At 35.6% G+C, this 12,788-nt stretch overlaps 1 protein-coding gene across 2 annotated transcripts in view; it reads left to right on the forward strand.

The window, feature by feature from the left end:
• SRPK2 (SRSF protein kinase 2) overlaps positions 1–12,788 on the forward strand; it is a 159,975-nt gene that overhangs the window by 104,803 nt on the left and 42,384 nt on the right. For both annotated transcript variants that reach the window (XM_067316543.1, XM_013944437.2), the window contains 4 exons: positions 3,584–3,735; positions 10,132–10,240; positions 10,800–10,887; positions 11,133–11,220. In XM_067316543.1, the coding sequence (XP_067172644.1) occupies positions 3,584–3,735; positions 10,132–10,240; positions 10,800–10,887; positions 11,133–11,220 (437 nt within the window). The remainder of the gene's footprint in view (positions 1–3,583; positions 3,736–10,131; positions 10,241–10,799; positions 10,888–11,132; positions 11,221–12,788) is intronic.

Here is a 12,788-nt window from a genome sequence, read left to right on the forward strand (position 1 = left end):
AATAAGATTATAAAGTCATTGTAGCTTGGGGAGATGGTCAGTTCTCTGCATACCTGCTGACAGAATATTGTGGATCTAGAAATAATGTGTTGTCATCTTCATTTAATTAAGTATTTATGCTTGGATGGTGATGAATAACCTAGTGGTGGTAGACCACAGAGTACCAAATGATTACATCAGAAAAAGTAAAATGTATATGGTATGTGCCTCTGCATGCGTTACCTAATGCATATTAGTACATGCAATGTTTTAGGAAGTATAAAAGTAACTTGAAATGTTCTGGCTGTTGAAAACTGTGTTATGTTATGATAGTTTGTGATAATTATGTTTCTGAAAAAGGAAATGGAGATTAACACACATTTATTACAGCTTTCTTAATGTTTGGACTTTTAATGCCCAAGATGTTTCAAAGTCCACTTTAAAGAAAAATTAATTCACATTTTAACAAACTCTACTGAAAAGATGAAATCTAAACATAACCAAATAAAACATATGCTTATGCCATACATCACAAAGAAAGATACTGTTGAAACATTCATAGCATTTTATATTTCCAGTTCAATAAAAGGGCTACTAAGAAATGGCAAAACTGGAGTTCTCATGGACTGATGTCCTGACCTAATACTGTGAAATTGCGTAGTGGCGGAAGAGCAAACATCAGTGAAACGCTGCGACGAGCTTTTGAACGTGGAGGCAGAATTTAAGCAGTTAGATCAAGTGCTGAAGACTTGATCTTTGCGTATGCGTCAGAAATGTAATGCTGAACAAAAACAAACAACACTGTCTCTTCCTGAGAGTCGTAAACTAAAACAAACAAACAGCAAAATAACAGCAATACGGAATTAGCAGTTGGGCTGGTGGAGCTGAGCAACATTTCTTCCCTTCACCCTTCTTCACACAGTAACATTTAATTGTTTCAAAAGATGCAATCAAAGCTAAAAGGACAAACCCAAGATTCTTCTAAGTTTAAATCAGGGTTGGGTTATTTGCAGATAAAATCGTAAATAACCCCTGAAAGAAATAAATAAAATCCTTCCTTCTTTCCTTCTTTCTTGATACACACAAAGGAGCATAAGAAAATACTCCTGAATTCCAGCATACCAAACACAGCAAGGATTGTAGATGGAAAGAAAATAACCTTTTTCAAAACAAAATCAAATACAGTAGCTTGAGAAAGACCCAGATGAAGCTCAATTTTGTCAATCTATTTCCTTAGAAATAGAAAAAGCCAATATGTGAATCTAAGTATTGAAGAGTGCGCTTCCTCTTGTGTCTTAGAGGGAGATTCTTGGTCCTCCTTCACGTTCATTTCAAAATGAGTGACAAAATGGGTGAATCTCGATTCCAGCAATGCTTCCCCTTCTCTTTAAGGTATTATCAGGTGAAGAAATAGAGCAAATAGTTGTTTGCTTAAAAGACAAAGTCAAATGCAACCTTAATGAATTTTTAAAATTATGACCTCTACACCATGTTGCCCTTATCTGCCCTTCAGTTAGGGTTTTGCTGTGTTTGTACCATCTTATGTGGCCAAAACATTAACATGGAATTTTATGGTCAAAAAGAGGTAGAAGGGTGGTACCACCCCAAACAGCAATTCCACATCCACAAGTGTCACCTGGTCACCTGTGTTGCCTGGTTCACCACTCTCAGATGGACTGATGAAGTGCAGCCCATTTTCCTGGGCTTTATTGTTCTTGGCTCATCAGGATTAATGTTGAGCAGTGTCTAGGCCTGGATCAGGGCATCTAAAATGGCCTTGTGCCCAGGAGCTGAGGTTTCAAGCCTTGTGATGTGGAGCTTTGGGGTGTGTGTGTGTATATTTAAGTGGACTAAAGCTTTCTGCCACCATCAGCCTGGGCGTGGGGGCCATCTATTTGCTGACACAGTAAAGCCAGGCTTTTGGAGGTCTGTTAATCTAACAAGTAGTAAGATTAACATGGCTGGTCAGAGAATGCACTGTACCTTCCATTGACTAAATCAATTTACTTTCCTCACAATGTATAATATAGAGACATCTGCTGGGAACAGAAGAGGAATGATAAAGGCAAAAAAAAATCATAAGTTATGGAAGCAGAAGCACTTATAAACACATTTATTGTTTATCCTGTGAATGGATCCCTTCTCTCACTTCTGCCCTAAGCTTTATGCAGTTAAAAATAAATGTATTTATTTTGAGTAGATTGCTCTTTATAACTTAAACTGTTTTATTTCATTACTATATTAATTCCAACTATTCCTTTTTAAATCAGACTGTGTACTGAAATAATAGAAGAATTATTTTTTCTGAAAGAGTTATCAGGCAGATGAATTTGGTAGGCATGCAACTTCCAGTAAAGTCCTTTAGAGCCAAGGCGTAAGAGCAGCTGCTGTGCAGGCGGCGCATGTTGCCAGTGGAGCTTATTTCTGACCAACTGTGCACCCTTCTACTCCAGCCGCTCTGTCCGTCTCCAGCAACTGCAAAAAAAAAAAGTGGTGGTGGCGAGTTATGAAAAGAATGAACATAGGAGTGGGGTAAATATAAATACAGCTTTGCTCATGATCCCGGTAGTATTTGAATCCAGATTTTAGGAGCTGAGAAATTAACAAATTATGAAACTTTTTTTTCAGCCCTGATTATTATTATTTGAATGATAAAATGCCACTAATGTGAATGGTGTTTTTCAGACAGCTTGGACTTGAAGTAGATATAAAACCAAATTTATAGCAGCTTTTCATGGCCCAAAAGCTTTAGGTTACTTTGCAAGTACATTTTTTCTTTGTATAAAGTGTGAGTACACAAAATAAATAGCATCAACCTGCTTGGAGAAGGCTTTCTTAATTATTTAACAAACATTGTGCTTCAACCCTGTATTTCCTTCTTTTATATATGTATTGAAGATATTCAGAATTTCAAAATGTGAGTAGTTTGTAGATGTTCAAAAATACCAAGTACAATTTTTCTCAGACTAGGATATAAGTAGCAACATGTTTCATTTGCCTTGAGTAACAGCATATTTCATTTACTTGTTTTTTCTAAACTCTAGAAGCAGAACAGTTATAAAAGCACCTCTTGGTTGGTCCCTTTTTCCAATTATTGCATATTAAACATGCTGTGTGTGTTTCAGGGGTAGAGCATAGGTTAAGTAGGAAGATTAACTTTTCTCTCTTACTAGTAGTTGTTTTCTGTATCTTCTATACCGTTACGGCTTTCTGTAGTCCTGGCAGAAGTTACCGCTAAGAAAAGTGTGTTGAGTCATGTGAGCTATGTCAGTGTCACTAGAAGATTGTTCCTTGCTGTATATTAATGAAATCTTTCTTCCTTCAGCCAGCAGACAAGAGCTTTTGAGTAACTTGATTATCTTGATATTCTCTGAAAAATATTTCTTCTCAACTGTGCTGAAGAACATAGGTCCAACACCTCACTTGCTCATCAGGAACTCAAAAAAACTGGTCCATACCCGCTGATACCCAATGCTGTATACCTCATGCAACTGTGCGACCTGCTTCACTTCCATTTCCCAAGGCATTTTTTCGTGCCCTCTGGACGGCCAGACGGCCCCCGTGACTGAGCGCGGCAGTAAGCGTGCTTTCTGCTTGCTTTCAGGCCAGAGCCTCAACAGAAAGCTCCCTCTGCACCTCCGCCGCCGCCGCCGCCACCCCCTCCGCCTCTGCCCGAGCCCAGCCCCCCCGAGCCTGAGGAGGAGATTTTGGGATCTGATGATGAGGAGCAAGAGGATCCTGCGGATTACTGTAAAGGTGTGTGCCATTAACCGGTGCGGCGGTTGTTGCATGTCGGTGGGAAAACGTCGTCTTGTAAATCTTAACTCTGGTTCTTGGGAGCTGTTTAAAGAATTGCTCTTCAGTTATGGAACTGATTTGTACAGGAATTATGAATGACTGCCAGGTTCAGGCCCAAATGCAAATCTGTCTTCAGCTCTGCTTTTTACTCAGCCGTAGCTTATTTATGCATTTTATAATAAATAAATTACAAATCTTGAACACCTGTTTTCTTCCTTATGTCTTAGATACAAGAACAGAGGGGGAACTTTTCTTGATTGATGTTTGTTGTAAAAGAAACAAAAATACCCAAACCAACCAACCAGAAAACCACACTCTGAAAGGTTGTTAAATGCCTTGATGCCTTTGACAACATCAGCTAAATTTGTATTAGGGTCTGTTTCTTATTTTGCTCTCCTTTTCTTACCCGCACCAGCCTGAGATGTTACATGCTTTTTAATATGTGCTGTCTTTCGTAATCCTCAGTGTTGTTGGCTCCCTACACCTTTATTTTAGTTTTTGGCTTATCTCATTTTTGTAGTTTATGTTAGATTAGGTGCTTTTTTTATATAGTTACACAGCATGTGACTGTAGTACAGCTGCGTCAATACTTAAGTTTGTTTTAATGTTGCTCCTAAACTGCTTCCGCTAGGGCAATACATACACTGTACTTACATGGAAAATCATAGATGACAGGTCTGTCGGCTTTGGGTTATCTATCTTAGTAGATCTCAGGGATAGGAATATACAGCTTGACTATATCTGCTGTTCCATATCCCTCAAATCAAGAAATACTTGCTGGGCCAAATCTGATAATGTTGTCTGAACCAGAAATTTTATATATGCCTGGTGATGTGCTGTTTTAAGACTCTCTTCTCCCAGGATGGAAAAAGTCTTTTTTTTTTTTTTTTTGTCTTTTCAGATCTAACGATTGGAAGTGATTATTTCATTTTGGTGTAAAAAGTTTTATTAATCTGCACAATTTCAAATGTTTAAATGGCTTACATATACCAATAGTGAAAACAAACTGGTAAACTCAAGCCAAATTTTGAAGTGTACAGCAGGGAAAAGAAATATATATAGCCAAAACTTGTTTGTATTTTTTAAAATTATTTCTCTTAGAATGCATTTGTTCTTTTAAGATAACTCTTTTGGTATCTGTAGCATCTTCCATCAATGAGTAAGTAAGGATTTGTTGTTCGAACATCTGTTTACTGTATTTCGTTGAGATTAAGCATTCCTAGGCCCTCAGTTAATTCTTCCCTGAAATAAGGGCTGAATTTAATTTCAAACAATCCATTATTGTCTGTGTCCCAGTATCTTTTGCAAAATGTCACCATCTGGAGAAGCTAGATGGCAGACACACAAAAAATCTAACTCTACAGTTTGCTTATAGGTCACCTGTTACTGGAGTCTGTGGGACTATTTATAATAGGTCAGTAGCGATATCTGTATGCTTTTAAAATGAATTCCAAGTTAGGCTAAGAATACTTGCAAGTTTTGTGAAAAATTAAAGGGAATTTCTGTACACTTAAAGGTTCTTTTGAATTCCTGTAATTATGAAGCTCTGAATGTACGAAAGAATATTAAAGATGGTTCATGGTGTGCTTGGAATATTTAGCTATATATATAGCTATATTTTATAGCTATATAGAGAGAGAGCTATATATAGAGCTATATTTTAGCTATATTAATTTCTAATTTTTTGAGACCTGTTTTATTAATTTGAATATGTGTTTTTCTGTTTTGGGCAATCCTATCTGTATTTAAGGAGTAGAAGATAATGTTTGGAAATTATCATATGTTAATGGGGTCACTCTTTTCTTCCTAATTTTATCTCCAAAATGGGACTCTCCTGGGATTTTTGAGTAGGGTCAGAGCATTCTTCATCCGTTCTCAAGCCTGGTTTGAAATTTCATAGGAGGGCCATTTTGACAAGGGAGCATATAATTCACTTTTTATCTGAATTTAATATTTTACCTGTTAACTATACTTTGCATTGACTTGGTATTTTTGTTGCTAATTTTATTTTTAATCTTTATGGATGTGTTACTGTGAGCTGGACTCACACCTTCACTACATTACATGCTGGTTAATAAATAGTTCCCAGTCATAAGAGTATTTGTAATCAGAGAATTGGATTAGTTTGAATTAGCACCTGAAGTGAGAGAGACATCTAACACCCTTTTGTGTAAGGTGTTTAGACTCTCCTTTGTTCCCCAGGGACTTTCTCCCAAAGTCCATTTAAATCTGTGGATTGACTTCTACTGATATCACTGAATTTGTATTAAATGCTTTTTAAATGTTTAAGAAATGAAAATATCAAAACGCCAACTACCTGATCTTTACAGGTGTTGTTTAGACAATGAAGCTATTTTTTCTGCTTTCTGAAATGCCTTGAAACACTTGGAGATTTTTTCAAGTGTGTGTCATGTCGTGGATATAATTGGAATTCTTTGCTTCTCTGATCTTCTTCTTTGCCCCCTGGAGATGTCTCTGATTCATCCAGTTCACAAAGGGAATAATTCCCTATACAAACATAGAACTAGTCAGCTACAATTACCAATACATTCAGGAGACTTTTAGGAATAATGATCTCCTTTTTCTGATCCTCTTTCTTGAGTGCATGTAGCTAGTTGTATGAGACACTTTTTTTCTTTTTGCTGAACTGAATAGCACAACAGATTTTTGTTACATTATCAGCAGTACCACTTATACATTGTATATTTTCAAATACTAATGTTGTTTTTCCAAAAGTACATCCTTTTTCTCAAACTTCTTAATTTTATATAGATGCTTTCTTGTTATTGCAATTTGAAAATAGCTTCTGCATCAAGAAGAACTTAAATAATTACATTCATCATAGCAAAGGTGGCAGCAGTTTCTAAAATACGTTTTTACTAAGCGTGCTGTTACTGGTTGTCCGCAACTTGTTAATGAATACCTTACTGACTTGAACAGTCAAGGAATAGCGTGTACAGGGACAGTAGTTGACTATCCCCAGTTGTTTCTGTTGTGGCTTAGGACGGTAGGAAATATGTTCTGAATTATATCTACTTACAGAATATATACAGGCTAGTCTACTGTTCTAATAGTGTTAGGGTGCTGTTGTGACCAAAATAAGAGGGCTTCTTACATCTGTATTACCATTATTCTTGCAATACAGAGCTTCTTACTAAAATAACTTAAAATCCCTGGATTTACTGACATGATATCTTTGATGGATTTCTGCTTTAGGGTGTTCTCTCTCCAATCTGTGATGGGAAGAAACTGTCTTGTGTTTTGGATTATTTTTGACCCTTAGAGGCACAAATATCCCAAAGATTATCTGCAGAGAGACAGACTTACAACACACTTTATTCCCTGAAGTATTCCTAAAAACAAATATTTACCTCTCTTTAAATTCTTTATAGCTGGGTGATATGTTCTCCAAAAAGGAAAATACCTTTTTTAGTATGAAAAAAGACTTTTGGCCTTAGTTTTATATACCTGAAGGCCTACTGGTACCCTTCTACCAGTACAAAAGGCTCTGTAAGCTGTGTGTGTTTTCATGTACTTTTGAAGCTATATAACTATGTACATGAATGATTTAATATGACTAGATATTTAGGAAGATTGTAAAACATTTCAGAAATTTTTATCTTATCTTGTTGAATTTTAAAATCTGTTTCAGAGAGGTGTTAAAACTAGGTTTTAAATATTTTTCAGGTTTTCTGACTCTATATCTATTTGCAAAAGGAATAATGATTGCACAGAATAGTATTTAATATTTCTCACTGTTTTCATGCAATGGTATTTGCAGGACAAACATAAAAAGAAGTGACACTGGATTGTATGGAAGCGCTTTACAAAATCCTTGCTGGCAAGTCAGGTGACTTGGTTCTTTTCACAAATGCAAACCTGTTCAGTAATCGAAAGTTAGAATTGCTGCATTTCCTACCTTAACCTTCCACTCATATCTGTCATTTGATTTTCACTTTATCATCCTGGATAGAGTTTCATGGAAGGAATTTGCCAAAGAATAAAAAGAATTTTAGTTTTAAACCAGTCAATAGCTGTCTTACAACAAGATTATTTTTATCCAGATTTTTTAATGTTTTCATCTTCAGCTGTTACAGCAAGAACAGTTAAGTAAATAGGCAATTTGATTTGAGTTTTGTTGGTAAAATTATGTTCTATCAGTATCTGGTCTTGACATGGATTTGTATGCATGACTTTATCTGGCAAATTTCTGTAATAATGTAACTGCTATAGAGTCTGGCTGCATATGTGCCTGATGCTAGCTTCATATTCTGCAGTGCCTAGTAATTAAGAGTCCTGTTTCTTTTTGCAAATGAAGAGGACAGCATAGTAGTCAACATTTTCTCTAAATAAATTCTTCCCTCCCGCTATAAATTTCCTGCAGTGTAGATTCGGACCATTGTTCCAAACAAGAACTATTTTTGTTTTTTTTTTGCTTTGTTTTGATTTTGTTCTTTTTTTTGACAAGTAAGGAATTCCTTTTTGGGAATGTTGCATGTGCGTACTAAAGTGGACACAATTCAACAATGGAAATTGAGGTAGTGTTTTAGGTTGCTCGGTGACACACTTCCAGGTGTCCTGCTAGCCATTTATGAACGCTTCTTTCCTAGTGCTAGACTGTAACTCTTCACCCGCGGGGCAGTCTTGTGGCTCGCAGTCTTTAAGGCTGGGTCCTTATGTTTCAGTCCTGCAGTTCACCATAGCTCATGAAGCCTTCTTTCTCCTTTGATCTTTTTTAACGGAAGAGTTTTGTATCTGTGTACCTAAGCATTTTCAAAATCAAGTATTGTGTGTGATAGTGAATATATAATTCCACAGGTTAAAAGTATAAAGTTGAAGTCAAAGAAGCTTAAAGTTACACCTTAACATACAAATATTCAAACCGTGTGTTTTAGTTTCAATTTGGACATACTAACATTTAAAGCAATATATATATATAAAAAACTTTATAGTTCTGTCTGCTGAATATATAATCTTTATAGTTCTATCACCCATGCAATTTCTTAATCTGCCTGGAAGCCTTCGAGACAAGCTCACTAAACCCCTGAATCTCTGTTAAGGTAAAAGGTGTTATTAGCAAAGAAAGGATATGAATATATCCACATTTGGTGTCACGGCTCCAAAGATATGAAAGAGCCAAGAGAGAACTCCCTTTTTAGATCCAAGGAATAAAGTAATAAATTCACATTGGCAACTTAATTGGGCATCACTTCTAACCAGTTTTTCTAGGGATTCCAAAGCAAATATAACAACTTAGAGCAAGTAGTAAGATTAAGAGTAACCAATAGTGATAGTAATCAATAACTAAGGGTTCTACCTAAAATACAGTTGGAGGTGACATTATGAAGGACCAGAAAGAACAGAAGAGATGATTCTTCAGCAGCTGCTCCGCATGGGTGGTATCTTGTAGTGCTCCATAGAGCAGCTGTATTATTTGTTTGTAATTTAGGCTAAATTGTGAATGTTGTTATTAGTAGCTTAGGGTTCTAAATAATAAGTCTTGTCTGATCACTGTCTTCCCTGTGTTTTTGAGTGGGAGGAAGAAAGCCTCTTAAAATATGAAGGAAATAAAAAGCTTCATGGAGGGGCAATAAGCATCAGCACTACTTCTTACAACCCCTTCACACTGCAGAGAAACCTGAGCTCCAGTCTCCTCAGTCATGTTGGCCTTTCTGCCTGCTGTGGCTTTTGAGATCCTGCGTAGTGGCAGTAGGGTGTCAGCAGTGTGAACGGATAGCTAGCCTGCAGCCTTCGCTTAAAATGTAGTTTAGGCAAACCCTGTAGCTGCCCGCTCGTTCTGCTTCCGCACTGAAATAAACCTCAGACTTGAGAAAAAGGCATTGTTGCTGTGTCAGGAGCAAAGTAGAAGAGCACCAATAAATTCTGTATTATTCTTAATATTTTCTCAGGAAGTATTTTATTGCTGCCTTTATTAGTAGAAAACAAATGGGAATTAAAAAGAGTCTCTGTTGAGATTGTACAATCATACAAAAATATATTGACTAGAGAAACTTCAAATGTGATAATCAAAGGAATAATGTAGATGTTTCCTTTACTCTCTACAAAGTAGAAGATAAGCCTGGGGAAGTAAAGGACCGATGGTAATATTACTGCAAATAAAAGCCATAACAGGGAAGAGTGAAGAAATGCTACAATAGGTGCAGGACATGGGTTTCTCCCTCCTGGCCAAGTAAGGCAAAATTCTTATCATTAGAGTAAAATTTTCTTTAGATTTCCTATTTTTAGTACAGGACAATTTGAGGATGAAAATTTATATTAAAATAATTATTTGAAAAGCTAGAAATACTGCTTTTTTTCTGAATATTCTTTTTCTACTTGTGTTTTTCGTGAAAGGAGGCTATCATCCAGTGAAAATTGGCGATCTTTTCAATGGCCGCTACCACGTTATTAGAAAGTTGGGATGGGGACACTTCTCTACAGTCTGGCTGTGCTGGGATATGCAGTAAGAAAACTATATTTCCTTTCACTTTCTTTTTTCTTAATATATGTTGCTTTATTTTGTGTGCGGTGACTTCTGTTTTACATGCATTATAGTTATGTAAATTCTTGGTGTCTTTTTATGCAGAAAGATGTCTGCAATATTATTTTGCTCTTGGTTAAGGGTGTATTTTATAAAACCTGTCAGAAATATGTGTAAGTCCATTTTCTGGTACAAATTAGTTTTGCTTATTGAATTTACGTGTTGTCTTGAACTTGTAAGAGTAAGCTAATGTTTTTATTCCTCTCATATCTTCAATAAAAAAAAGAAACATTGATTGAGAAAATGTGTACCCAAGTTCCTCTTTTAAAGACATTAGCGTCAAGCAGAAAAAATACTCAATAAATCAGATTGTTACTAGAATGATATTAAAAAACTGTTTTTAATGTAATTTTTAGTATATTCTAGTTTTCTATCAGAATACTTTAGATTAAAAACTATGTTATTTAAAATTTCCAGACCTTTAAAATATGTCCATTTTTAGCTCAGAGTGTGTGTTGAAAATGTTTTTATTGTTTTCAAGGGGGAAAAGGTTTGTTGCAATGAAAGTTGTAAAAAGTGCCCAGCATTATACAGAGACAGCCTTGGATGAAATAAAGTTGCTCAAATGTGTAAGTAAAAGTCTTGCAATACAGTGCTCAGTATCAATAACAGTAATAATAAATTCAAAAAAATGAGGTGGAAAAATGTTTTTAAGCTTTGTTTACTTTTTTTTTTCTAAATGGCTGACTTCTTATATGTTACCATGATTTTTGATGCTCCAAACTATTGTTTAACTTCATAGGCAAAACTAACTAATTAGATATTTTAAAGCGAATTATTTCCTAACATGTCAATCTTTACACTCTTGGTTTAGGTTCGTGAAAGTGACCCTAATGATCCCAACAAAGATATGGTTGTACAGCTGATCGATGACTTCAAAATTTCTGGAATGAATGGAATACGTATCCTTTTGAAAACACTGTACTTTCATTAAAAATGATCTACTGACACAATAAGCATTTAGTTTTAGCTTTTTTTAGTTCGTCTTAGTTTAAAATTGTAATGTAGAAACACCAAAATACATGCAGATACAAAGAATAGTCCAGCGTGTTATGCATTCACCTGAATGAAAGTAGCTTAGCTTTTTTAAACACAAAAATTAAAAAATACATTAATGCTGTGGTATATTAAAACTAGAGCAGGTAGTTTATTTAGAAACAGAAGTTTTACTGAAAAGATTTGTAATGGTTGAGGTTTACAGTAAATATGCCTTGCTCTAGACTAGTAAGGGAAAAAAAGTGTCAGTTCACGAAGAAATTGTTTTTTGTTTTCTTCTGAGAAGTTTAAGAGCATGGAGATTCTGTTCTTGGTTATATGATCCTCTTTTGGCCAGGTGTTAACCTCTCTCTGTTGGTGAAGATTTTAAAAATGTAACTTCTAATGCCTCCTCAGAAAGAAGAAAATGGAGCCAAAGGAATATATGACTAAATAATTATTTTCAGGTAAAATTTTGGGCCTATGAATATATTTGATTTATAAGTTGAACTAAAATGAATTATCTTTGCTAATTGTATTAGATATTTCAGCAGCTTACGATGTTACTGCCGTTTTGTTTAATTTTCCACTTAGTATATATTTGTATGATTGTTGTATCTTGGAGCCCTAATAACAGACCTCATTGCTCAAGATAGAGATGATTCCTGCTCTAGAGAGTTTAAGACTTAAGTTGATTTTGGTGCTGCACCTCCAGTCTTCAGCAGATTAGGTTAAGATGCTCTTCATCAGCTCCCTCTCCTCCTTTAGGGGAGGAATCAGGAGGTGGCTGTCAGTAAATCTGAGTGCATGCTCTAGAGTGCATGCTTTCGGGGAGAAGTGTGCAAGCAGGTTTCATCATGTCCATCCGCCTCTTGATGTTGGCTGTGAAGCCTTTGTGCGTCTAATAAGGGAACTGGAGAGTGTGGGGACAAATATTCTGATTTGCAGAATGGGATCTTAACTGCTTTTTCTTTGTCCTGTTTTGGCTTGTTTCCTGGTTTCTTAACTGGTCAGCTAGCGTGACAGTTGCTTAAATTTAGGTGAAGAAAGTATAGTCTGGTTTTCTTTTCTAGGTTTTAACATCAAATTAATATGAATTAAACTAAATCATGCAGTTGCTAGTAGTCACCCCCAAAAAACTATTTGTGATGAAGGAAACTGTTTAGCACGATGAGGCAAAGAATCCTGATTAGGGTTTCTTGGTGCTACTGTGATACAAAAAATAGGTTTTAATCTGTGATGCTGAGATGCTTACTGAGAAGTATTGTAAAAATATTGTCTAAATATATTCACTAAAAATTAATGTGACCAAAGTATTAAACCCTTTAGATTTTGGCTTCCATATGCTATGTTCAGTGTGCAAGAAGATGGTACAGTACTGTCTTCAGCTGACAACTGTACCATTGAAGAATAATTAAAATTTTTAGAAATCAGAGATCTGACATACTATTTTCATTGTAAAACTAGTTTGTCATTAAAACACTAATATGAAATA

The sequence above is a fragment of the Apteryx mantelli genome, chromosome 1 (genome assembly GCF_036417845.1).
Source record: "Apteryx mantelli isolate bAptMan1 chromosome 1, bAptMan1.hap1, whole genome shotgun sequence".
NCBI lineage: Eukaryota > Metazoa > Chordata > Aves > Apterygiformes > Apterygidae > Apteryx > Apteryx mantelli.